At 37.8% G+C, this 27,424-nt stretch overlaps 5 protein-coding genes across 6 annotated transcripts; 3 read left to right on the top strand and 2 right to left on the bottom strand.

Moving 5' to 3' along the window:
* Positions 1–1,252: 1,252 nt before the first annotated feature.
* On the bottom strand, positions 1,253–11,163 carry LOC130739360 (uncharacterized). The gene is made up of 4 exons (XM_057591636.1): positions 7,719–11,163; positions 7,134–7,393; positions 5,002–5,592; positions 1,253–3,874 (listed from the first exon to the last, which is right to left on the bottom strand). The coding sequence occupies exons 1-4, from the start codon at positions 11,085–11,087 to the stop codon at positions 1,450–1,452; spliced, it is 6,645 nt and encodes a 2,214-aa protein (XP_057447619.1). The 5' UTR covers positions 11,088–11,163; the 3' UTR covers positions 1,253–1,449.
* A 106-nt stretch (positions 11,164–11,269) lies between these two features.
* LOC130736996 (uncharacterized) lies at positions 11,270–13,142 on the top strand. Its single transcript, XM_057588768.1, has 2 exons — positions 11,270–11,534; positions 12,102–13,142. The coding sequence occupies exon 2, from the start codon at positions 12,105–12,107 to the stop codon at positions 13,140–13,142; it is 1,038 nt and encodes a 345-aa protein (XP_057444751.1). The 5' UTR covers positions 11,270–11,534; positions 12,102–12,104.
* Positions 13,143–13,204: 62 nt separating this feature from the next.
* On the top strand, positions 13,205–15,229 carry LOC130736995 (uncharacterized). The gene is made up of 3 exons (XM_057588767.1): positions 13,205–13,401; positions 13,594–14,809; positions 14,921–15,229. The coding sequence occupies exons 1-3, from the start codon at positions 13,205–13,207 to the stop codon at positions 15,107–15,109; spliced, it is 1,602 nt and encodes a 533-aa protein (XP_057444750.1). The 3' UTR covers positions 15,110–15,229.
* Positions 15,230–15,921: 692 nt separating this feature from the next.
* LOC130735647 (uncharacterized) lies at positions 15,922–16,839 on the top strand. 2 transcript variants are annotated; one of them, XR_009018528.1, is made up of 4 exons: positions 15,922–16,048; positions 16,124–16,225; positions 16,306–16,371; positions 16,462–16,839. XR_009018528.1 is itself a non-coding variant. In XM_057587570.1 (3 exons), the coding sequence occupies exons 1-3, from the start codon at positions 16,100–16,102 to the stop codon at positions 16,519–16,521; spliced, it is 252 nt and encodes an 83-aa protein (XP_057443553.1). In that variant the 5' UTR covers positions 16,092–16,099; the 3' UTR covers positions 16,522–16,839. The 2 variants fall into 2 exon arrangements, 1 of the variants encoding a protein (XP_057443553.1); XM_057587570.1 differs by lacking the exon at positions 15,922–16,048 and having other exon boundaries at positions 16,092–16,225.
* A 1,419-nt stretch (positions 16,840–18,258) lies between these two features.
* LOC130739359 (cullin-3B-like) lies at positions 18,259–21,986 on the bottom strand. The gene is made up of 2 exons (XM_057591635.1): positions 21,659–21,986; positions 18,259–20,393 (listed from the first exon to the last, which is right to left on the bottom strand). Exons 1-2 carry the CDS (start codon positions 21,817–21,819, stop codon positions 18,353–18,355), a joined length of 2,202 nt encoding a protein of 733 aa, XP_057447618.1. The 5' UTR covers positions 21,820–21,986; the 3' UTR covers positions 18,259–18,352.
* Positions 21,987–27,424: the final 5,438 nt, after the last annotated feature.

The raw sequence follows: 27,424 nt of genomic DNA, 5'->3' as shown, positions 1-27,424 counted from the left end.
ACCGGTCCAACCAGTGATTCAGTAGTTCGACGTGTGACCCATAAAAGATTCAACTCGATCTCTAAATATGGATGGTGGTTGAGATTTTTTTTTTTAAGTATGTTATGCGTAATTGGCGGGTGCTCTACTGCGTTCGGGTGAACAATCGAATGATATTTACTCAATTTCAGTGGAATTATCAGTTTATCAAGTTTTAGAAGTAAGTTTGATCATAAGACTTGAGCTTGATAAAAATATAGTAAATATTTCAACGTTATTGAAATATATAAAAATACTCTACCGTTGGTGAGATTGTTAAGTGATTATGTGACAATAAAGATACTTACTTCTCACCCACACATGATACCACCTCATTTCTCATATATTAATTTTCCATGTCATTTTAATTAAGCTTCAAACAAAAAATTGAGACCCATAGTTCTTCCTCCCATTTTCTTCTTCCTCCTCCTCATATCTTCTTCCTTCTTTCTTCTTCTTGGTCATGTTTCCTCTTCTTCAACCCTTCTTCTTCCTCCTTTATTCTTCGTCTTATCTTCTTCTTGCTTGTGTTTCCTTTGTTAGAGCTTGCGAAGTTGGACTGGCTAAGACAGTTTAAGGGAGAGTTAATGAGAATGAGAGATGGGGATTGGGGAGTGAGCAAGGAGAGATTCGACTTTTAAAAGGTTTTCTAAACCTTAATTTGTGACGCTAGACCGGTGTAAATATTTGGTTTCTTACTTTAGATAATAAAATATGAAACTATGGTCATTGATAAAAGAAAATTAATTTTTTTAATTTTTCTTAAGTATACATGCTTTGTATTACGAACCCAATCATTTTTCAATCACCGGCAACTTAAAGTGCACATTTTCACTTTAGATGTAGGCTTAGAGGTTATCATAAATACTTTTTTATATAAGATAAACTCTTTTAAATACAATGTGTTGGTTTAATGGTAAGTAAGCTAAGCCTATGTATTTGACCAAAAAAAAAAAAAAAGCTAAGCCTATGTACAGTACAGGTGAAAATACAAGTTTGAATTCTGAAAAAATCAAAAAGACAATTCCAGCTTTCCAACGGTTAGGAACATCCGTAAAATAAAAATAAAAATAAAAACCCCACGCTTGCCACATTTAATTTCTCTTGAAGGATGAAACTCCTGAAATGGCAATAACTCTTCAGAGGTTGTATCTTTTTAAATCTTTTTGAAGAAAATGCACCCTGAACTCTAACAAATGGGCAATGAAACAACATGTATCAACACAAAACAGGGTGGTATGAAACAGCCATTGAAAATAGTTTTCACCCATAATTTCATTGAGGGTAAAAAAATTTATCAATTAATCAATCCATGACCTCCAAGGTTTGATCAGTGCCAAGTAATAATTCATAACAAATAATACAGTACTACTACATCGATACAACTGCTCTGCATAATTATCATGTGAAACCACAACTAGTATACAAATCCTAGCCAAGAAGAAAATAAGGACTAAAACTATCCCAGGTAGAAGAATTAATCATCTCAGGGAACAAGCTGTCAGCAACACCGCCGGTCATTTTCTCATGTGATTTTAGGACTAACATAAATAGGTTAGAGATCAAAGGGTTTCTAAGAAATGGATTGATGGCTGTTCCAAGCACAACTGCATCAGATAGAAGTTTAGCATCATTATTGCCAGAAACAACGAAAATGCAGTTCGAAATGGCATAGAAACCGAGTAAATTTGTATACACGGGTAAAAATGCATCTTTATGGTTGCCTATGCCTCCTATCCAATCATTCCCTTCCTGTTTCCCAATATGATTTTCAGCATATGACACCAAATGCTGGGAAAATCTATTTCTCCATCCATGTAAAAAGCTCATGAAGTCCTCTCTGTCAGCCCAGGACTTTAAAATAGGCAGCTTCTCCATATTGGAGCAACAAATTTGGCTGATCAAAAGCTTCTCTTCATAGAAGTTGTCAATCTCCTTGTCAAAAACTCGCCTCAAGAGATCTCTTTGGGATGCTACATAGCTTTCAGCATGTAATACACATTGACAGAGGAAACTGAAGTAATCAATCCAGTGACCAAAAGTAGAAGAGAGATGGTCAAAACAGAATCTTATCACTCTATCTACTTGAATTGGAACCAATCCAGGAGGAAGGTTGCTTCTCGTTCTTTCTGAAGTAAAACACTTTTGAACGTCTGAGGAAAGCCTCAATCTAACTGAGTCATCTTCATCTTCCAAAAGCTTGATGCATGTGAACCATGCATCAAGGACATGATGAGCATATGAATTCACAGCTTCCTTTTTTGCAAGACTAGATGAATTGCCTGAGGGAATATGGTCACTAGAAACAAAAGAGCCGAGTAGCCCAACCTGCTCAAGCAAACCAGATGCTACCAAGGATCCAGCTGCTGCCCCGCGCATACTTGCCAGTTCAGATGATGAACTATTTTGTTTAATCATGTTGCAGAAAAAAACAATGCAATCAAACAACAAACCAAACATCTCCTCCTGATTAGTTTCACCACATACCGTAAACCCCACTCCTTCATTGTATAGAAAAGAAGTTGCAAATAACATAATTCTCTTAGCACATACTCCGAGACAGTGAACAAGAGTTTCTCGGGTCTTTGCATGTCTTGTTTGCTTGTACAAGAAAACTAATTCATTCCAAAATTGCAACACAGAGTCAAAGTCCATTTCACCAACATAATTTGTGCCAATGCAATTGCCATGACTAGCTTTCTCAAACTGTAGCAAATTCCAGGCTACAAGGACCCTCAGAATGTAATTCATACATTTGTGGTTCTTCTCTGATGCCAAAATCTTCACCAAGGTTCCATGAAGGTTAGTTTTAGCCCAGAGCTGAACAACCCGGATTTCATTAATCGAAAGATCACAGAGCTTACTACCAGATTCAGCTGTTTTCAGGAACTTCAGCAGCCACTTCAGTGTTGCGAGTCTAACTTCATATGATGAATCTGACAAGCAGCGAACCAACCTATCCAAAAGACCAGTGGATGCATTCTCCATTTCATGTTCAGGCAATGATTTTGAACTGGGAAGAGAATGTCTAGGTGGCAAATGGATTGCCTCAACCTCATCTGTAGATGCTTGAAACAAACAACCAAAATAGGAAATGGCTGCTTGTTCACGAAGTTCAGCAATGGTTGGGTCATAATATAACAGGCCATAAGATTCTAAATCTAAGCATTCTATTGACAACTCCAAAAGCAGGTTGCGAATGGAAAAGAAATTTTTTGTACTCTGGCATGTTCTTGCAATATTGAGCATTTGATCCAGAACTCTTAAGAATGTTTCATTGACAATAGGGCACGGACAATGAGTAGGTCTTGCAATCCATGAACGAGGTATAAGAATTTGGATCAAGTCACCGACGATATGATCTTTCTTTGAATTATCAGAAAGATTTCTACAATTTGCCTCTAGCAGAGAACTCAACTGCAAGAGAATTCCATGAATCAAGTTGAAGGAAATCCTGTAGGAACTATGAGTTGAACACACAATGATTGGAGAAGTAGATGATTTGACTAGGTTTTCCACACAGGGCAACTCAGATGCGATATTGAGAAGGACTGATGACAACTTCTCATTTGATACCAGACTTGTTAGAGCTCTAGATGCAAGAATACGAACTCGCAAATTACTTTGGGTTGAGCACTTCCTAATCCACGGCATGAGAAGGAAAGGGTCGAGCTCATCTCCTGTCTCCCCAGCAACTGATGAAGGCTTAAGCCTAGATAAAAGAATCAGAATTGGGTACAAGCTTGGATGCAAATTATTTCCCCGGACAGATTCTAAATCTCCTGAAGACGCAGGACCCAGAAACTCTGTTGCAACTTCCAGCTCTTTGAACAGAAATGAATGCAGTGATGGATACCTTGAACCAAAAAAATGACAAGAAGTCATTAGTTGTCAACAATTCACACTATCTTAGAACATACAAACTATAACAGATACTTCTATTTAGAAATATAGAATGTATATATAAACTCAAGACAAGAATATAACCCGTGATTTCATGAAAACATTTCTGAAAGAAGTTTCAAATTGGAAATTCTGCAAAAATCTATGTTGAGGCTGTATGAAAGAAGATCACAAGTGATACAAAGTTCCCTCTCAAGGATGTAACTCATGCATTTTACTTCCATCTGCAATATAAAAATGATGGACAAATAATGCTAAGTGCACTATTTCTATAACGGATCTGATCATGTCTATATACCTATCAACGGGCAATATATAAATTAAAGCACAGAAAACAGTGATTTTACTTGACGTAAAAAAGTGATATAACGCTAGATTTATGATGACGGCAGACATGGATGTCTTGGGTTAAAATATGAAACACCAAATCCCTCAAAAGCTTAAGCTATAAATGAAAGCCCAAGAATGGTTTTATATATCTAACAATTATCAAATGTTAGAAACTTTAAGTAAAATGAATACAAAAATGATTTTCCTAATTACTGTTCAAAACTTCTTGGGAAATAAACAAATTAACTCTACATCTATAGATCTGCACGTGAATAAATTCCATGCAGATCTCACCAAAAAGAAAGAAGGCCCAGGTTATATTGTGGGACCCATATAAAATTCACCGAATAATAGATTCTATTAAGTCTGTTAATATAATTTCTTTAAGATTGTTATATATGACAGATTTTACTACTAAAAATAAAAGCAGAAAATGAAATGTACATGCTTGCTGTTATTTACTATCACTTTATGGAGTAGTTGAAAAAATAATAATAGGATAGTTCCTCAAAGCAGATTTTATATTTGATAAGAAAGCCTTTATATATTAATAAGAAAATTTCTTTTTGCATAATAACACTTTCCAGTTGACCATAACAATAAAAGGTCTTGCTGACTCAGTATGATTCATTAAAACAATTTAAGATCCTTATAAGCTTCAGAGATACATACATGAAACAATAAACTGAGTTTTTTACCAGTAAATTTCTTGGAGTAAAAAGTAATGAGACCCTATAGCCAAAATCATACCTGTGAAAAAACTCAAGCCCGGATAGAGCTCGTCGTGCTGATTCTCGCTTATGAACATTGAGGAAACCAACCATGCGACGAACCAAAGCAGTATAAGCCAGACAAGCACTATTTCTGATCTCCCAGTATGGTGAAGAGAAAGAGCGAATGGACAAAATCAAAGCCTCAGCAGAGAAACCAGATGTATCAGTAGCCAAGTTAGAGTCATTGAATGCAGCTCTTAGCACATTAAATGCATGTACAGTAGGAATGACTCCCTCATCTCTGATCTTTGACAACATCTGTTTCACATGTCTTTCAGCTTCCTGTGTAGAACTATTTCCTTCCATTGAACCATTTGACTTGCATGGGTCACCATTCAAGCTATCACTTTCAATCTGATTCATCATAGACCCATTACCTACATCAATAAGCCACCTTAATGCCCGAGGGAGGAGCTTCTTTGGTGTGCCCTCTGGCTCTGAGAGAAACAAAGCAGTAAATGCAGCAGGTATTCCAGCACTTCTTCTCAACAAGTTATCCACTACTTGTCCTTTGGCAATAGTTCTTTGCATAAGTTGTTCCATCCAGGATTCTGTCAATCTATGAAGTCTGAAAAGGAAGACAGACATCTAAGAAGCAACAAAAACCTGATTTCTAACATGATAATTTGTCATACTGATAATCTGATCTAACCTTCATTTGAGTCACGAACACAATTCTATACAAGATCATAAATAAGAATTTTACAAATCATTAATCATACACATGGCAGTGTTTTATCTATGATGGTATAAGGGAAGGAAATAGGAATTCAAAAACTTATCAGTTTCAGTATTTATCAGCAACGACACTAAAACATCAAAGGCCAGCTACCTGAGGCATTCATTATTCAAAAATACAAAAACAGAAAATTCAACCTCTTAAACCTGCATGCAATCAATGAATAGCAAATCCAGTGAAGTCACCTAAATATAAGAGTTAAACTCCATCCAAATAAACCAAAGTATAGCCTAGATTGCATGTTACCACAAAAAATAGTGCACCTTTTTTAATATTTGCCTCTTGCAGTTCGAATTTATGGGTATAATAAATTAATAATTGTGATTGCTTGATTAAATTATTCTTTCAATTTCTTGGAATTGTAATTATGAATTAAAAGTCTAATTCTAAAAAGTAAAAACCATAGCAAACATAATATTTAGAAATTAGAACTATAGGGTCCAATTCCAAAGTTCAGTTCCAAGCCCAATGCCTTACATTATTTTAGAATAATATTATGAAGGAAATAAAGACAAATATAAGCTTCCATTAAGAGTCTCATTGCATCTAAACTTGTCACGAGATAGGGATTATGTTTATGGATTCACTTAGTGTTGCACTCTTCAGTTTTATTCCTGGTACTTTCTAGAACGATTACTTTAAAGGATATCATATCCTGTCTCTGGCCAGCTAACCAGTGTGCTCGATTAACCTGCTCACCCAAGCACATCCTTCACACAGGTCTCTCTTTACTCTGTTCAGTGTTCATGAAGCTTTCTGTTTATACAGGATTCACACCCCTCTATCACAGGTCTGTTTTACTCTCATGTGTTGTTATACGTGTGATGTAATTCAGACTTCAGAGGTCCCCACATTTCACTAACTTTCCTGTCGCAACCCTCTCTTTCTTTTCTATTAATCATATTGTTTCCCAGTTCTAAAATTCACTCATATATTCTCATAATCTTCCTACGTCCCCCTAGCCCTCTGTAGTGTGTTTTTCATTCACACCGCATAGTTTCTGATTCTGAATACACCTTTAATATTGGTAATTTTTACTCTTAAGCTTTCATACGTGTCTAGTATAAATCAACTATCTTAAATATATAATCTTCAGTATAGCAGTCATCTTTCTATTCACCATCTAGCTTTAGTGTCTGTGGATTACTCACTCTGCACCCTATCAGGGATTGATAACTATGGTACAGGTATAAACAGGAGTAGTTCTTTGTATTATGTACTTGTATCACATCATTACACACTATATCTATTGAGCATTGTTTTCCTCTCTCTTCGTCCTTCTCAGGCTTCCCTATCTACAAAAGCAACTTTCTTAACATGCAAAATCAATAAAGCATTTCATATAAATAAAAACATAGTAATATCCACACCTTGGGTCACTGGAGCAAAGTAAACGATTGCAAAGTGCTGTGAACCCAGCCCTCGTCTTATCAATTGCACCATTATGCTTCATCTTCAAGAGGACTTCTAAAAAGTGATTTCCAATTGTTTGAAGTTGTTCTAAACCAAGCACAGGATCAGATGAAAAGCCTGCAGCATCAACAGAAGGTCCCTCTAGCTCAGCTAAATCCGAATGTGCATTACTTGGCAATGGTACCTTTCTTATGATAGTCCCCAAAAGAAGGCTAACCTGAAGAAGAAAACATAGGGAAACAACAATTGAAACAAAAAAATAATAAGTATTGCAAACTTTGCATCGTATGGTGAACAACTTTAACGCAGTTCTAGCTTGAAACAAACAATGCATGATGATTTGTAAATAATTTATGTAGGCATCATTTCTAGACTTAAAAGCAAGTAACTCTAAGGAAAGTATTATCATCAGTCAAGACATAATTGATCATAAATTAAAACCTTTATTCTTTCAGCTTCATCCTTTCTAAAAATTAACAACCTATCATAATCCAATGCAATTAATAGTTCTTAAACACTGTTCAAGACTTCAGGTTAAGTACCTCTTTCATAGCCAGCCAGCAACCAACCATGACAACCTGTTCCGATGATCTGGCATCACAAGAAGGCTTTGAATTACTGTTCTCGTTTTCAGATGAAGGTATATCATTGTCTGGAATATCAGACAAAAGAATATCATCATCAACCATCTCATCCATGTCTTCAGGCAGACACCAAGCATCTGCAGAAACCACCCATAGTGCCAATGAAGTTATCCGAACCACAAGCTCTAAAAGTCTTTCCAACAAGTATCTCATCTCTGGAATGATAGATGATATGACATCAGCATTCCAGTCCAGTTCCTCAAAAGTATAACGTAAAGCTAGTAATACACCATGGACAAAGCTGTTCTTGCATGCCTTAGAAAGATCTTGTTCCCCATATTTTACACCAGCATCCAACCAATCAATCATTGATTTCAAATACAGGATCACAGGATTCCTGAATTTGCTTGACTGATTATTCTCGTTTACCAATTCAGACTTCGAGTTTAAATGGACAACATTGAATGAATCTTCAATCAACCAACCTTGCTCCAACACATACTTTCTAAATATAAGCCGTAAAGTTAGAGCTCCGGCATCACTTTCTCTTACACGTGGACTGTAAACTAATTTCATAGCCCAAACAATTACTTTTTTCAGCATCTCTTCAGTTGAAATTCCAGGTAGTGGGGTTGGATAATGGAGTAAAATATGAGATGAACTTTCTCTCAACCTGTCCCAACTATCAACAATTGATCCAACTAACAATAGAGTTGAATCAGATGAAGTCATTCCCTTGCTGTAAGGATAGAGATGATTCCCCAACAAAGAACTGTTAAATTCCTCGCTAACTGATGACTTAATAGGCCAAACATTTATCATAATCAAGATGAGATCCATCGCCATTATTTTTCTCTTATAAGGAGCAGAAGGATAGCATGAGAAAAATAAGAAGCCACTCAACCACCTCATAAAGCAAAAAAGATGATCAGCTCTTTCAACTGGCAATTCCCCATTCCGTTTTGAATGATGCAATTCATTACCTTCATTGTGCCCAAGAGGGTTCCAGCTACCTTGCTTGAATTGTCTCTCCAGGGCGGTTCGAACCCTGGAGAAGAACTTACGAAACAAGCTGCTCCACTTCATCTGAAAAGCTGTGGAGCAACACCTCATATTCAAAGGCACAGCTTCCTTCATTAGAGTAAGCTCTAAATGAGAAGGCAGACTAGCTGTCTTGGGGTTTGAGAAAAGAGACTCGGCAGCATCCACACGTAGTGACTCATCCACGTGGGTCAATGCATTTACTAGCCACTGAACATGGACCTTAACATTTATTCCCTTTATGCACACAAGAGCATGGCTTTCTGTTCCCAGTCCAGGCTCTTTTTCATTTGCAAAAGGATTTTCATACCAATCAATGTCCCCTTCAACCAAAGCAAGTGACCGAGATACCTTGAGCAATGAAACTAGAATTGCAATTCTCTGTTCCAGACTCAATTCCAAGTTTGCACAAACAACCTCCGGATATTGCAGTCCATTTTCATCCCCAATTGGCCCAACAGAGATGAAAGAAAGCATAGGAAATATACTATCCACATCCACTTCCAGTAAAACTGGCAAAGTATAAGTATTTAAATTGGTGCGAAGTTTTGAGAAACCAGAAGCTAGCCCATATAGAACTGGGGGAAGACAAAGTCCTCTGTAGAGAGCATACCCACCTTCAATGCCATCAGTTTCCCAGTACTCATCACGCAAATACTCAAGAAAACACTTGAGAAATAATGTAACAGCGCAGCAAACATCATCATCAACATATGCCTCTATTGTCTCAAATAGCAAATCCGGCCTCATATCCAACATTTTCTTTGCTCCCAACCTCTTGGTTAGTAATGATAAAGGAACATATCTTCCTTTACATCGTGACCCTAGTGAAAGAAGATCCAATCCAATCTTCTGCAAAAATTTGTTTATTTTGTCACCACCCTCCGACCAACGGAGGGATGATTGAATGTCCAAGAAAAGATCAAAAATGAGATGAACTTGTTTCACCGTTTGACTCAAAGGATCCTCCAAGTTATTCCAAATAATCCTGAGTATTCGCATCCCCATCTCCTCAGGAATAGGATCATAGTTTCCTGACAGATCAGTAATATTTGATAATATCGATGTCTTTATCTGCTGCAAACAAATTTGCATCACAGTCAATGCATGAAAATTGAAATGGCTATCAACAGGGCTCTCACAGTGTTTGCACAGCTCAGGCAAAATTCCATCATACAATATAGTCTTAACACACCTTCCCCCGTCCTCTCCAACGTCATAGCCATTTAAAGCAGTAAAATGAGTGTTAAGCAAGTTTCTAGAAACTGCAGTAAGAATCCCCCTTATGAGACAAATCCTGCTGAGCACAGAAAGACTACATAATCCTAAATACACATCCCCTTTACAAGGAATTTTCTCAATGGCAGTCCTAAATTCACTCTCACAACAATCAACACCGCCCGTATTTAAGACCTTTAAGTTAAAAATACCTTGAATCAAAACCAAGCCAAGCTCTTGTGGACTAACACACAATTGAAGAGCAGCACAGAGAGCAACCCCAGCAGCCACAAAGCAATCCCTGGAGAATGCAGAGGAATTCAACAATCTCAAAACAACAGTCACAATCCCCTCCATAACACTCGAATAACCTTCCACTTCTGATTCTGAAACCACACCATTCTCACCCTCAGAGCCACCCAATTCCCTGAACTTGGAAGGAAACTTCTGCAGCAAGTAATACAAGCAAGACAGAGCCTCCTGGCACTGCTCCATGGCAATAGGGGAAGGGCGAGCCAGCTCGTCGGCCTCTGAAACGATGCCGTTCAAGCCGCGAACGACATTCCAAGCCACCAAAACAGCACAACCCTCGACCACATCGAGCAGGCACCCCAACTTAGGCATACCCAGAACCGACAACGCGGCGCGCGACACAGAGAACCGCTTCCCTTTTCCGCAGCCATAATCCTCACAAAGCTTCCTGAACGATCCAGCAAGGGCGGAACCGAATGTTCGAACCTTTGCGAGAGGGGAGAGAAGGGTCCGGTGCAAGGGGGAGGAGTTTTCGAGGAAGAGGAGCTCCAAGTAGAGTTCGGAGGCAATGCGGACGGCGGGATCGGATTCGGGTTGGGAGCGGAGGAGGAGGTCGGAGAAGGAGGAGGCGAGTACCTTGGCGTGGTGGAGCTGGGCGTAGGTGGAGGTGAGGGAGGTGAAGTGGAGGAGGGTGGTGTGGAAGGAGGGGGAGTGAGGGAGGAGGTGGTGGAGGGAGTGGAGGAAGGAAGGGGGGAAGACGACGGCGCTGTAGGTGTAGCGGTGGCGGTGTTGCAGGGCGCGCCACTTCGCTGACATGTTCGATGAAATGCCTCAGAGAGATTGAAAATAGGCGCCGCCAGAAGGAGAGTGTAGTAAGCACAAGCAGAGATATTGAAGGAGCTACTAGTTATATTGGGTCAACAAGTAGAGCATTGTGTTTCAACTTTCAAAGAGTGAGGGGGAATTAGATTTCCCACCCCTGGGTTTAGCTTTGCCACCCCATTTAAAAGTGGGGAAAAACCAATATTGCCCCTCCGTGTTTTAGTCCGAATGTATAACATTCGGACTCCTCCGAATTTTCAAATGTCGGACTCAGTTAATAATAGAACAAAACTATCAATTCAGATTCACATTTGTAACGGGACAGAACATCAACTCTCGGACTGGTTCAGGAGAAGCGACCCAGAGGCACCCAAATCGACCCACACATCACGACCAAAAGCAACCAAGAATCATCTGTGATTCAAAACCGACCACACTGAGGTAATTTGTTGGAATCCACGACCAAGAATCATGTGTATTTTGAATCATGTGTATTTTGATGAGTTAGTGTTGTAATTTCAAATTTAGGGTTTCAAATTTAGGTATTTCAGATTAGGTTAGGTTTCGAATCCCTTTTTATGAGTTGATTTGGTGAAATTTCATTCCTATTGTGATTTCTGGGGTATATGGGGTTCTGAGGTGCGAATTTGGGGATATTCGTACTCCGAATCTTGAAGATTCGGACTGGTTCAGGACTTCAAGATTCGGACTGGTCCAGGACTTCAAGATTCGGACTTGAGAGATTCAGTACTGTCTCTCCTATTGCTTCTGTTATTGTTTTTCATGATAAGATGAATGGGGTGAAGATAATTTCCATGCTTTTGGCTATCTTAGGGTAGTGGTTAAGGACATAACCAACTTGAGATTTCACATTTGAATTTCATAACATTATTTGAATTGTATTGAAATTTCATAACATTAGTTTACTGTGTATACTTGTGGATTGCTTCAACTAGTTAGTTACTCATTACATAGCTATTAATCTGTTTTCCTTATTTTTTCTGATAGATTATGGCGAGGACAAAGCAAACTAAGAGGGTATCGTCTGAAGAGTTGGCCGATCGTCGTGCCTATCTCCACGCTTCTCATAGGCGAGGTGATCATGATACAGATGTGTCGACTTCTCGGAAGCGGGCTAGGAAGGGGGCTCCGAAGGCGACCACTGAGGTTCCTGCCCCTGCTACTGAGGTTCCTGCTACTCAGGTTCCTGATACTGAGGTTCCTGCCCCTGCTACTGAGGTTCCTGCTACTCAGGTTCCTGCTACTGAGGTTCCTGCTCTCTCGACGCCTGAGGTTACTGCTACTGAGGTTTCTCCTCAGTCGACGCCTGAGGTTACCGCCCACGATACTGTTGAGCCTTCCACCTCTTCACTTGATATTGATGCAGTTGAGGAGTCGGAGTCGGAGTCGGGGTCGGAGTCGGGGTCTGAGTCTGAGATTGAGGGTGAGGATGTAGAGGTAGAGGATCCGAATATGCCGCCGCTCCAGAGAGATCCACCGTTTCCTGGTGGGCCGGTTGAGTTGTCACTTCTGCAGCATTACCCGGATCACATAGCGCCGTGGACGTGGCATACCCTACTAGGCACCACTGACCCTCGTTATTCTGAGCGAGGTGATTTGAGGCTTGCCACTGCTGGTACGAAGCTCGGGCTGATGACGTGTGAGGGGGACAATTACAGGGAGGTCCGCTTGATTGTGGAGAGGAGCGGACTGTATCCACTGGTCAGGTGCAGCTATGTAGAGACGGATCCAGGGCTTATATCGGCCCTTGTGGAGAGGTGGCACGAGGAGACTAGTAGTTTCCACATGCCATTTGGGGAGATGACTGTCACCCTTGACGACGTCTCCGCTCTTCTTCACATCCCGGTTGGTGGGAGATTCTACACTCCAGGAGTGGCCTCGAGATATGATGTGGCAGAGACCTGCGCTTTGCTGTTAGGGGGGGATGCAGATTTGTACATGGCTGAGTTTGATAAGCTTAGGGGTCCGACTATGAGGTTCAGAATATTTTTCCTGAGGCTACCCATTTACTATGCCTATTCCACATAAACAAGAATGTTGAGGCAAAGTGCAAATTGTGGGTTGACACAACGGATTTTAAAGCCTTAGTGATGCAAAAGTGGAATGAAGTGGTATATGCGGAAACAACTACACAATTTGAGGAGGAATGGAGCGACATGTGTGATATGTGTAAGGATCATCCAAGGTTCACATCGTACATTTATGACACTTGGTTGGTTCACAAGGAGAAATTTGTGAAGGCATGGACAAACAGAGTGAAGCATTTTGGAACGACAACAAGTAACAGGTACTACGCACATGCAATCTTGATAGACTTGCTTCATTTGATAGAATTGATTCATTTAATAGGCTTGTTTCATTTTTTGTATGCATTTGATAGACTTGTTTCATTTGATAGAATTGATTCATTTGATAGGCTTGTTTCATTTTTTGTATGCATTTGATAGGCTTGATAGACTAGCTTCATGTTTGTATGCAGGGCTGAAAGTGCACATGCAAGCTTGAAGAAGATGCTTAGGAATGGCAAGGGTAACCTGTGCGATTCATGGGAAGCAATTGATAGGTTGACCATTGTACGCCACAATGCAATACAAGCATCGTTTGAGCGCAGTATTAACATTGTAGAGCACCGTTTCAAGTCTCCAATGTATAAGAATATGAGAGGATTCGTTGCTAAACATGCACTTCACCTAATGTATGATGAACAAAACAGATTTTGGGGTCATGGTGAGAAATGCGGTTGCGTGATGAAAGTCACTCATGGACTACCTTGCGCTTGTGCACTTCAGAGTATTGCCTCAATTCCGTATGCAGCAGTTGATCCATTCTGGAAGATACTTTCTTGGGAACAAGTGCCTGTTGTGGAGAGTCAAACCTCAAACAGTGGATGCATGCCGCTAGAGATTGAGGCTTTGTGGGCTCATTTCAATACCTTGGATGATGCGGGCCAAAGTATGCTGAGAAGGAAGCTTAAAGAGCTTTATTGTCCTCAAATCAGTTCATTGTGTCCTCCTGAAGTGAAGATAAAGCACAATCAATCGTCCAAGGAGAGGAAAACCAAACCTCCCAGAGGTCAATCAATAGGATCCACCCAGCGTGACCTTTCACATTGGGAACATGTTGACAATCAGACCAAAGAACAAGAATCGAAAGCTAGCAAGAGGAAACCTAGGCTCACCAAAACTCCTAAAACAACTCCAACATCGCAAGCTCCTAAGTCAAAGAACAAGATGGCTATGACGGCCACCGGCTCCAAAATCTACTTACCGGAGTTGCCATCTTTTTTATGGCCATATATACATGAAGTGATAGATGTTGTCGGGGATGGTAATTGTGGATACAGAGCCGTCGCTGCATTGCTGGACCTTCAGAACGGTCAGGACGGTTGGCCTCGGGTTAGGGAAGAGCTGATTGTAGAACTCACACTCTATGAGAAACACTATACACGCATGTGGGGTTATGATGTGGTACAAGCCATGCACAATCGTCTCACTCTCCCTCCTGATGGTAGAGCCACTAAAGCCAGATGGATGCATCTACCGGAGATGGGGTACCTTATTGCTAACCGGTTTCGGGTGGTTTTCATCTCCATCTCGTTAAAATCTAGTTACACTTACCTTCCGATGAGAGGAGGCGCCCCACCGTTAGAACATCCTGTCATAGCTATTGGTCATGTGACCAATCACTTTGTACAGGTATATCCTCAATTAAATACATATCTTCTTTTTTATTAATACACTCTCTTGTCACGTTAAACAATTTATATTGAAATATATCTAATTTTACTACTATACTCTTAAATGTAGCTGAAGTTGGTGTCTGGACATCCTATGCCGCCAATTGCTCCCCAATGGGAATACAACGTTGAAGAACCCGAGTCCGAATGGTGTAAACCGTATAAAGAGCGTTTGGATAGATTTATGGCTGAACACACTGTTTGGATTGGTCCTTGTGTTATTACCAACTTTGATTTAACAGACATAACAGAAGATTGATAATATGATTCATGTTTGTAATGTTGTAACCATGTCTGTAACCATATTATTAGCAAGAATATTTTCCTACATATATTAAGACAATGCTCCAGTATTGTAACGAGGTCTGTTTGTCCCATATTATTGTCACTGCATTTTCACGTTTCTGTCTGTGATAGGCTGGTTTTAGAGGTACGAATCTTGAAGTTTCATATTAATCCGGGTTTTCAACTCTCGGACGTCTTAAAAAGGGGGGTGGTAAATTTAATTATGAATCAGTCCGGAACTTATAGTCCTGGATTGATCCGAAACTTAAAGTCCTGGAGTGATCCGAAACTTATAGTCCTGGATCACCCTTATCAAGCAGCAGAATGCCTACACAACCAACTCTGACCACCATCAATTACAATCTCAACCACCATCACTGCCTACACAACCAACTCTGACCACCATTAATCTTCACCACCAACCCCATTACTCATTCCTCCTACACCATAAATCCCTTTACTTCCTATATTAGTCCCCTATGCACCAAAGGCATCCTCCACCATTACATTACTTCCCTTCTTCCCTTGTTGCAGGAAATAACCAGAAGAAATGGAACAAGATCCACCATCAACCTTCATCCGCCCTTGCAAACGCCAAGACAACCTTGCCTCCAGCTCTCGTCCTCTCATTCCCGGCCCAGCTGGCGCCGTCCAGGCCGCCATGATTCACCGCAGATCCACCGACGACAAACCAAACATTTCAACCCAACAATTCGTTAGGCAAGTCCTCCAAGACGGCCACGACACCGATCCCGATTTCCAATCCAATGCTTGGCTTTCAGCCCTGCAATTAAACGGATCTGCCACTCCTCTGGATGCAATCACTCACCATCATGAAAGAGTAGATCACGTCATCGGTGTTATCAAATCCTGCAATCCCAATGGGTTTGGAGATGCAACAGTTACACTCAAGGTATTTCCTTATTCCTCCTTATATTTCAGTGAAATGATTCATGTTTCTCTCATGACATCTGAGATTGAGATTCAGGACCCTACGGGCACTGTTGGCGCTAGTATCCATCACAAGGTCTTCACTGAAAGCGTATTTGCGAAAGACATAACTGTTGGATCTGTTCTGCTTCTCCAAAAGGTTAATCTATAGGCAACTTTAACATTTTAAGCTTCTTTGGACAACTTGGACATCACATCGTTTCTTCACTTTGCTTTCAGGTCGCTGTGTTCTCTCCTAGAAAGTCTAATTGTTATCTGAATATAACCTTGTCCAATGTAGTCAAGGTATGATAATCTTGTTCCACATCTAAAATAAAGCATTTGAATCTTTTCCACATCTACAACAAAGCATTTGAATCTGTTTTCATTATACAGGTATTTTCAAAGGACAGTGCACCTCCACCTGGAAGCTTCACAAACATAACAGAAGATTAATATTAGTTCTTTACTAATCTATATTAAGGACTATTTGTGTAACTTTTGAAATGCTGAACTTAGATTTCGTATTGTTATTTTGCTTTACTTTTCTAATGCTTAACTTGGATTATTGTATTGTAATTTTGTTTAAATTGGATTATGTAACTTTTCAATTTTAAAGTCATGTTATATTTGCTGCAATTGGACTAAAGTCATGTTATTTTAACTGTAATTAAAGAATCCGAAGGTTTAACTCTCGGACTAGTCCAGAACATCAACCTCTGGACTGGTATGGAGGTTTAAGTCCCGGAGGGTATTCCCGGCATTTTTTTAAAAAGACTAGGGTGGCAATTCTAAACCCAGGGGTGGGAAATCTAATTCCCAGAGTGAGGCCTCAGTGGAATTTGGTTTCATATTTTTTTCAACTGGCTAGGGGTATGTTTGGAATTCATATTACCATTGATGTTTTCTAAACCTAATTTTACTAACATGTATAGAAAATAAGTTCAATAATTTTATAAATTAACCAAAGAAGAACTTGTTGAGTAGATTATCATAGATGAATTGTGAAGCGCGTAGATCAACTGACACATGATTGTTCTAACTTAAGTAAATGTCTCAAGTTCGAGTTTAGATGAATACAAATGCGTTGAATCTTGGTAGAAATAACTTTATTGCCTATGATTGATTCTACAAGTCTCATAATTGAAAAATTCTCGTGGGAATTAGGACATCATCTCTCATCTTAAATTTATACACCCAAAAAATTCATAATAAAATTAAATTAATTAATTTTTTGGGTAGTATTTTAATAATATAACTTATAGTTATATTCAAAGTTTAGTTAGTGAAAAACAAAAGTCTATAGTTGTGTGACTAATCTCTTATTTCACAATCAGCACAATAAGCGGTGACTAATGAGTTTTTTCATTCATAAGAGTTGAAAGTCAAACCTTAACCACGTGCTTAAGGGATAGATTTCTGAACTTCAACCACTACGCGTCTACGCCAATGGACTAGGGTGATTTAATTTAAATTTTTAATATTAATTAATAATATAGAAATACTAATTATTTTTAGTTTTTAAACTTGAACAATAAACTAGTACTATAATAATATAAAAATACTAATTATTTTTAGTTTTTTAAATTTGAACAATAAACTGGTACTAATATTTTCCCAAGTTGATTTTCTAATATATGTAGAACATAATTTCATTTCAACATTCGAATAACATATAAATAGTTTATTTTAATAATTAATTACTTTAATATCATAAAGTATCATCAAATGGATTCAAAGTTTAACTGAAATGCAAATTGACTATTATTGTCATTAAAACTTTGTCATGTGAATCTTAATACATATAGATAGAGGTGAAATATAAATAAGAAAATATTTTAATAAGTATTTCAATTGATGAGAGGATATTTTACTTGTAATGAAATTTATTTTTATTAAAAAAATACATATAGCAGAAATCTAACCAATTCGGAGCACAAGTTCTGAATTCGATCAGAACAATAATAATCTATTCACACCCTTACACCTGCAGTTTTACTTTTACTAGCAGAAATGAAGTGTGAATGATCACAACTTTTATCAGAGTATGCTACTCAAATCGGTGTAAAGCTTCTTCCAGTTCAGAGCATTTCTGGTAGAGCTCCTTGCTCAGGTTGTATTGGTTAATGAAATAAGTCCAAATACAAGTTGACTGAAAAGTATATTTTTGTTGAGAGATTCAAGCTAAAAAAGAGATTCAAAAAGCTGAAAAAAATTGCAGCAATTTCTGAAGAATACTGAAACATATGACAGACAGAATGCCATGATAAACAAATGGACATAATGTTCAAGCAAGATAGCGGTACATTTTTCTGTCCACTTTATCCCTCTCCAAAAACTCACGTTCAATAAGGGATTCAATCCGTTTCTTAATAACAACAGGATTAGGCAAAAATCGAGACTGCAGCTGCTTTGTGACCTCAGCAACAACATTGTTATGATCCAGAGTCCGCCTAGATTTCATTATCCTCACGATTGCTGCCTCAATCTGTGGCTTTCGGTCTTCTTCCACTCGCTGTCGAGTTTCAAGATTTTCTGGTTCAGACTCCCTCTGCGCTACAACAGTCCCTATCTTCACCTTGAAGAACTTGCTTGTGAATTTGTCATTGAAGAGGAATGCATCATCCTCAGCTATGTCCTTGCTCATTGGCTCTTTCCGAAGAACATTTTTTCCCTTGACACAGGCCAGAGACTGAAGGCACCTCTTCAAGTCTGACATGGGTATTGCTGTAGCCTGCTCGATCTCCTTGCAAGTCAACCGATCAGCATTGTTGAAAAGCATGAGCACACACATCTGAAATGTGGAAACATTCAGCTCATGCTTCTGGCCTTTACCAAACGTTGCCTTCAAATCAGCTGTACCCATATTAGTTTGCCAGGACAATCTCCTTCCACTGTGGGTGCCAAGATAGTAAGCCCGAAACTTATCACATACACCAAGGATTTCAGTTGGAAGATTACACTGAGGGCTAGGCTGAGTCGGCCATGAACCGGTTGTAAGCACCTGAATAGATAGCGTAGGGCCATCCCCCAACTCAGGTCCATGGGATGCATAGAAACCATGTGTGGTATCATGAGAAGTCTTCATGTCTGTAAACATGCTCTCCAGCTTAGAAGTAAATTGGTATCCACACTCTGTTTTGAGCTTAACGATCAAACTTCTTTCTGCTTCATCAGATACAGTCTTTCCTGAAAGAAGCCTTTTTGCTAAGTGTTGCTTGTAATACTTCTCAAAGATATCCTTCTCTTGTAGGAACCGGAAAAGCATCATGACTTTGTCCAGTATAATCTCTACATCCTCCTCACCTACCCCTTTCAAACCTCTGCGAAGTTTGTCATCCACAAACAAAGAAATGAACTCAGGAGACCGAGCATTCAAATTGATGAAATGTTCAAAAGAGGAATTCAAGGCATTCTGAAATGTCTTGTCATTGTTAAATGCCATACTAATGATCTTGTCATATTTATCCTTCAAATCCAATAGCCGTTGCACAAAATCCACAGGATCTTTCAACCTTTCAGGGTCCAAAACTAGCTGCTTACCAGTATCCCGTATAAAAGAAGTCATGACTTCTTTAACAATTGTGAGCCCAGCAAGCACCCGGCGAAACAAGTTATACATTCTTTGCAAGTCTTCATATTTGTCATCCAAAAGCATATTAACTAGCCCTGAGTTCTCCATATGAACTAGAGTGTGGATGTGATTTTCAATCATCTCCTTCTCCACCACAGCAGTTATCTTGGATTCACTTGCAGGATCCAAGTATTGGGATACTCTCTCCATTTCTTCATTTAAACGCCTCTCAGCTTTCTTCAGATAATCCCCACAATCACAAGATTCAATGAATCCCTGGGACTCAAGGCAGTAAAAATTTGTTGAAACTTCAAGAAACTGTTTCTCAAAGTCGCCCTCGTAAACACGCGGACCCAAATCCATTAGCATCTTTATTATATTTCTCATCAAGCCTCTGTTTATTACTTCACCATTCCTTTCTCTAAGCACAAGATCCAGAAGTGTATCTAGAAGCCTAGCTCGAGTTTTGCTGGAATGGATCACCTCATCTCTCCAGAGATTCAAACCAAGCTGATGAACAGGGGTTTTATGGTTGCTTGGTATGTAAGTTCGGTCCATGTACATCAGTATGTCCCGGATCATCTGTAATGCCTTGTTATGATCTACCCACTTCCTGTTGAGCTCGTCCAAGAAAACTTCCCCTTGAGCAGATTCAATTGATTGAGAAATTTCTCTTAGATGAGAAGTAACAGTCTTCACAAGTCCTAAGTAAAGCTTCTCCCCAAATTTGTGCAGCACCATATTATAAGCATTCCTGAATGGACAGATCATGATGATCAGAAATTTCAGAAATAGGTGCCCAGATATGATTACATGCAGATCAGTGGTAACAACCATCATTAAGTAAAGTAGATGTAGGCAACAGGCCTGTTGTATAACAACAAATAAAGCTACTGTTATTTGATCAGTTGTAAATAAATGACAAGTTTAATGAAGGCTTGTGGCTTTGGTCTAAGGAAAACGATTTTTTTCCTTCCCACTAAATGGCATGAGCTGAGCTGAGAATGGTTTGCATATGCTTGGCCATCTGAGTAAGACTAAGTAAATGCTGGTGAGTTGACCAAACAAAAAGCATAACAATCTAAGACAGCCAAATAGCATAACGGAGAATGTTTCAATATTATATGCTACTAAGATGTGAGGCAAGAAATTAAGAACTTATGCAAGTATGCCATACATTAATCCTTGACAAGGCCTACAAGTCACAATGCGACCAAAAAAGGATAAGAACAAGTATGATTAGGGCCAAAGGCAATAGGAACTGTATTTTTATTTTCCATTACCTTCTGTACTAATCTTAAAAAATATGATAACATTTTTGTCATTATCAGTGAAAGTTAAAAAACGAAAAAACATTTTCTCAGATCAAACAGACCATAATACAGAAATGCACAAACATACATATATAAATTCAAGCAACCCAGTTTAACTAGCATACAAGATCATTCAACCTGGTGGAAACACAAACAACACACTAAAATTGAAATTAAAGATCCAAAGTACCAAACAACTTTGTAATTATCAGTCAAAATTAAAAACGAAATAACATTTTCTCAATCAAACAGACCACAATGCATACTCAAGCAACCTAAAATGTAACAAGCTGGTGATACACAAATAACACACTACAATTGATGTTAGAGATTCAAAAGTAACACTTCGTATTTATCGGCGAAAATTAAAAAACGAAATAACATTTTCTTGGATTGAACATACCCAGACACACACATGCGCACACACACACACACAACGAAAATTCCTGCAATTTAGTATAACTTGCATACAAGAACAAGGTCAATTAACACAAACTCCAATTGATGCTAAAAACTAAGTCCTTAAAACCCACAAAGATTGAAAGCTGAAACGCAATTCCAAGTTTCCAACATGAAAGATCACACAGCACAAAACACAATAATCAATAGCTGAAAATCCATATCAAGATACAAACAAACACATATCAAAATCATTTCAAAACCAATCGGAAAACTGTAAATTGAAGAAGGGTAATAACGAGCGAACCGGTAAAGCTCTTCAAAGCTAAGACCACTAGCATTATGGTTATAAATCTCGTTAATGGCGTGCTCAAGAACCTTCCATGTCTTCTCGGCGTACTTGGGATCAACCACCACACGGTGCTTGAACGCTTCAATCTGGAAACTTCTCTTCTTCTGGGCGCTCATCGTTGAGGGGAAATCGGAGGAATCGAGAAGGAGCAGAGGTTGGAGGAGAATCGGAAGAGGGGAATTGGAGAAGTTAGGGTTTCAAATTGAGAAAGGGAATTTTGAGAGATGAAGCAAGAGATAATAATAATAAAAGGAAGAAGAAAGAAATGAAATGAGATGTGAGGAAAAACAAGAGAGAGAGAGTAAATATAAATAAATGGTTGAGTAGTGTGACTTGTTGCCAGATTTTACTAATTAATCTTGGATCTATTTAATAATTTTCTTAAAACCTTTTTAGTTAATCTTGGGATTCATGTAATTTTCTTACAAGAGTTCTGATTCGTGTACATTGTTTTTATGACAAACACATGCAGTTTGTAGCGATTAAAAACCGTCACAAACTGCAGAGTTTATGACCGCATAAAATAGCGTATACGAGTCATTAATGTTCTTGTGATAATCATTTAGTGAGTGACACCTCAATCTACTGTATTCAAATTATAGTTGAGTTGGCACATGGTGAATGGTTTTTTTATACAAGAACTTAATAAAATAGAAAAATTATAGTCAAAGTGTCGGATAATTAAAGAAATCGGCTAAGAGGATATAAGTCATATCCTCCGGAGGAGCATGATAAACCACCAAATCGTGAGCGGATGAGGACCCTAACTTTGCTAGGAAATCATCTCCAAGTTGAGAGACCCTTAGGAGCTAATGGTTGAAGATGCTGTGATTTCTTTAAGGAGGCTAATGAGTGGTCTTCAACCAGTCATTACTTAATTAGCATTGTTGCTGCAGTTCTTGCATAAGCTTACTAATTGAAAATGACAAGTAAAGTGAGAACGAGCAACAAAAATCAAAGATAGATAACAGAGGACATAATAAAACTCCAATTGTAACCTACGATAGCAAGAAAAGTTAAGAGGTACAAATTGGACATAACAAATTGATGGACGCATTAAGGATTTAGATCCACTATATAAATAAAGTAATACTAGAAACACACTATTTGAAACACACTCTCCAACATAATTCATATGTTTAGTTTATTTTTTAAAAAGATACCTCATTTTTAATAAGTGGGAGAATTTTTTTGACTATATTGAAAATAGACTAATTATTATAAATGTGTTAGAGAATGTGAACAACTTGGTATAGTGGGGAAATGGTCACTAAAAAATGGGAGTATGCATTTCTTGATACAATTTCAATGTGTCCTCCTCCACATCATGTCAAAACAAAGGGGAGGAAGAAGACTATTGCATATGATCTATGAAATGTGATCCTTCCTATTCTGAGTTAGTTGATGATTACATGAACTCAGTCGTGATAACAACTATTTCCTTCCTTCAACCAATGTTCATTTCTCTGTCTCTAAGCGCCTTAAGAGTCCATCAACTAAGGTTATCTCATATGTTAATCAATTTTCACAGGAGTTTAATTATTATATATAGTGATGACATCATAGATGTTGTCTCATGTTGCCTTCCAATAACATACCTATTGTCATGCAAAAGCAAGTCATTAGGAGTTTTCCTTATCCCATATTTGGAATGTATACAACAGTTTGACATGCAACAAAAAGAAAACACTTTGGCTCATCTATTTATGTAAACATTACAAATGATTGAAAAATTGTAATTTGATATTAAACAATTGTGTTGATATGATGTGTAACTTTTGACATCTTCTTAAGTATTTGCATTGTAATTTCAGCACATTTATATATTGTGTTAAGTATCTTCTTAACTTGCCATAGGTTTTCCAAACTTTCTTCGAGAGAGGAAAAAAAAATATGAACCTTGCTGGAGGAGCAACCCTAAATTCCCTGTGGGAATTGAAGCAGGGATCTTCACTTGCCATAGGTTTTCCAAACTTTCTCTCTCTCTCAGAAAAAAAAAAAAATGAACCTTCTTCAGACTTGGGATGTAATAGTAGGTCCTATACATTAGCCAATTATACTGTTGGGCTAGTTCATTGAAACCCAAGACATTCGTTTGGGTCTGTAACCGAAGACAGATAACGTGTTCATTTTTTTTTCTTTTTGAGAAAAAAAGTTTTACTTTTCTATTTTATTTTAATAAAACAGATTGAATTTGTTTTGGTCAACTAACAGATTCCATGATTCATAGTTGAACCCCAGTCCTGATCGTTATGGACATATCACAGTTGGGCCTCCAAAATCTAGACCAACATTGTCTGAGCACTAATCCTGAATTTTTCATTATCTTACCACAAAAAAAAAAATCTTAATGTTGATAGCTCAAGTGGTAGGAGCTAAGGCCCGAGGGACATATGAGCTGGGTAGGGGGAGGTCTAATGATCAATTTCTGGCGGGTGCAATTTACATTTCCGATGTAAAAAAAAAGCTGCCATAAAACCAGATGGAATGATGAACACAATTATTTTGGCTTGGAAGTAAGTATTTTATTTCATTGAAGACTCATGGAATTTGGGGTTGTTAGAGTATTACTTTTAGTGTTTTAATTCTCATGTAATAGTTAGAGTAAAGGCGTGTTTTGTTCTTAATCTACTTATCTTATTGCATTGCATTATTACTTTCTAGAATTTTATTTTTACCTGATGTAAGTGGTGTTGAACAACTATTTATGTTGTTTTGCTTTTGGATTGAATATAACTAATGCACTAATTGTAAGACAATGATGAATGAACTGGGTCTTTTACAATACGTTTTTAGAGTCAAACCTAGCGTGGTATAAGAACAATTAATTCCTATTGAGTATTGTCATGGAATTATGAGAACCCTTTCTGTTTTTCTTTTGATGTTCTAATAGAAAAAGCAATAGTTCAATTGCTATATGTGATCTGATCTGTTTTACCAAAAATGCTATGAACAAGTAACAACACATTATTGGGTATATACACTTTTCTATGCACAGGGAATTGAATTTTATGTGGGTTTATTTTTTATCCAATCATATTATTATACTGACTCCAAAAAAGAAGTGACATTTCTGCATGTCAATACACAGTTTGTTTTTTGGAATTTCTTGTAAACCGCCAAGACATGGTACAACTCCGCCTATACTTCCATAGCTGGCCCCAACCCGCGAAAAAGATGAGAGTTGTGTTAGACCTTGACAACCAACGAGAAACTAGTTGATATATATCTTCATTATGGATCCAACATTAAAGATTTTTGTTAATGATCGAGTTTTTTTTATCAAAATCAATGACATAGTGTGATTCATATAACTGACTTCATTTAGTCGGATAAAAGCTTTTCTTGTTGTTGTTGTCGCTGCTGCCAAGACAAGGTCTCACACTCACTCGTCAAATTCATGACCACTCATGAAAGTAACTAAGAGTTGTCCACATGCTAAAAGCTATCTGCTGGTGCCTTGGATCATTATCCATTATTCACCCTTATTGCTAGTTTTTCCCCCCCTTAACAATCAAAGCATATAAAGTGGGATAACAGTAAGTTATGTTTGGTCAAATCATTAAGAAAATGATGGAAGCCAGGCCCCTCCAAAAGTATCGTGACCTGTGTTTCATGGAGGGTATGTTCTGTAAGGGATGCACCAAAGGGACAGTGTCATCACCATATACTCAAGGATATACAGAGTGCACTGCATTGTTTTCACAATTAAAAAGAAAAAAGAAAGCTTTATATCAGGATTGGAATATCTATGGTCTTTTTGTTCCTCACTAAGTGTAGGTGTGAAAGCTGTTCTACAATTGATTAGGAAACTAAACAAAATTTTGGGAAACATTTCAGTGAGTAACTTCTGCATGTCAAAATCAATTTTGAAAAAAGATAAATTGATTCAAACATGTCATGAATAGAATTTAAACATTATATTAGGAAGTTAAGATTAAGGAAGTAGTTAAAAGACTAGGAAAGGAACATTTTGATACTCTTGTAGGGCACCCATTTGAAGTATAAGAAAAGCTTTTTCCCCTGAAATTCTGCAGAATATACTCAGCCAAGAAAATGAAACAAAGAAAATTGAAAGTAAAGCAAAATGTATGATGTAACTCAAACACAATTAGTGTTACGAAATTGAATAGGCTTGATCGTGATGAAATCACTTTCCTTAAAGTATTTCAAGCACTCTCTGATTTCGTCTTAGAGTTTGGATGCAAGAATACCCAGGATAATCAGCCTTGCTTCGAGTTTGCACAAGACTAATGAAAACTCGAAATGCAGCTAAGTGTTTTCTGGAAAAAACAGAGGATATGATTGTGTATGGAATTCTGAACATGCACTATATTTATAAGCAAAAAATAGAACAATATAGAAGGTTGCGACCCTTCATATATTGTGTCTGTTACCAACAGATATGTCTGTTCCCAACAGTCGCAAAGTTCAAATTCAAAACGAGCAAAAAACAAACGGACGTTACGGCAACCGCGTCGCCGTCGATGCGCGGTGAGGGGTGGTGTGAATGGAACAAGTGACATAAAAGCTTGGGACCACCAAACCATGCACATGTGACACTATATCCTCTCTTTGTCTCTTTGTTGAATGATTGGCATTTAATGATATATAAATGCTTTGAATAGTTACTCCACTTTCTATGTGAGACTTCATTCAAATTCATTAAATGCAACACATTTGTCATTTTGGAACACTATGTAATTATTACTCCTTGAGTAATTATTACAACAATTAGAGCATATGGGACAGAGGGATCGTACAGATTTAATGGTGTCCTGAATGCCTAAGCAAAAGCAAGTATCAATAAATAAATAGTAGAGGGGTTAATAATTGTAGAGTTAATTGACTAAATGTTTGAGAATTTTTTAACAAATGATTTTGAAGTCAAAATTAACTATGAGGAGAAGTTTCGGTTAGCGCGCTATGAAAATCCTTTAATAAAGTCAAAATCGATTTTGAGAAGTCTATTTGAGTTGTTTCTAAGTGTTAGAATTAATTATAAGGAAAAAAAAGTTGACACTGATTTGTTATTTGAGGCGCATGTGCTGCCATGTTAAATAAAAAGTTAAATTAGTAATCATTTAATCATGGGAAATCAGTACAAATTCCATGATTTCCTGAATGCCTAAGCAAAAGCAAGTAAGAATAAATAAATGGTGGGGGAGGTTAATAATTGAAGAGTTTGAACTTTGAATGCATGTTTTGGAATTTTTTTACAATTGATTCAGAAGTGAAAATCAATTTTAAAAGAAGTTTTTGTTAGTAGTTTTTGTGTGTAATAATTTATTTTGAAGAAAGAAAAAGTGAAAAACTGATACAAGTTATGAATGATTTACTGTTCTAAGGGGTACTTGACCCTCTTGTGCTGCCATGTTAAATAAAAAAGGGAAAAAGCAGTAATCATTTAATCTTAACTGCTTAGATGATTCAACCAAATTGAGATCAAGGACCTGAATCAAAGTTCTTTAATTAATTATGATGTGCAAGATGAGAAAGAACACCTTACAGCTACAAATCTAATATATAATTCACATGAAGCTGCTTAATAAAACTGCTGCTAGCCAATAGAGTAAGACCGCAGACTATAAAGTTGTGGTCCATAACTTTGGACCTTGAGTCTACTTTTTTAGCCTCTAATTGACCACTGAATTAAAATGCACTATTGGAAACAATTTAGGATATGGAATCAATTGAATAGTGAGATTAGATATAGATAAC

The sequence above is a fragment of the Lotus japonicus genome, chromosome 2, assembly GCF_012489685.1.
Source record: "Lotus japonicus ecotype B-129 chromosome 2, LjGifu_v1.2".
NCBI lineage: Eukaryota > Viridiplantae > Streptophyta > Magnoliopsida > Fabales > Fabaceae > Lotus > Lotus japonicus.
This window is presented reverse-complemented; position numbering and strand designations above follow the sequence as displayed.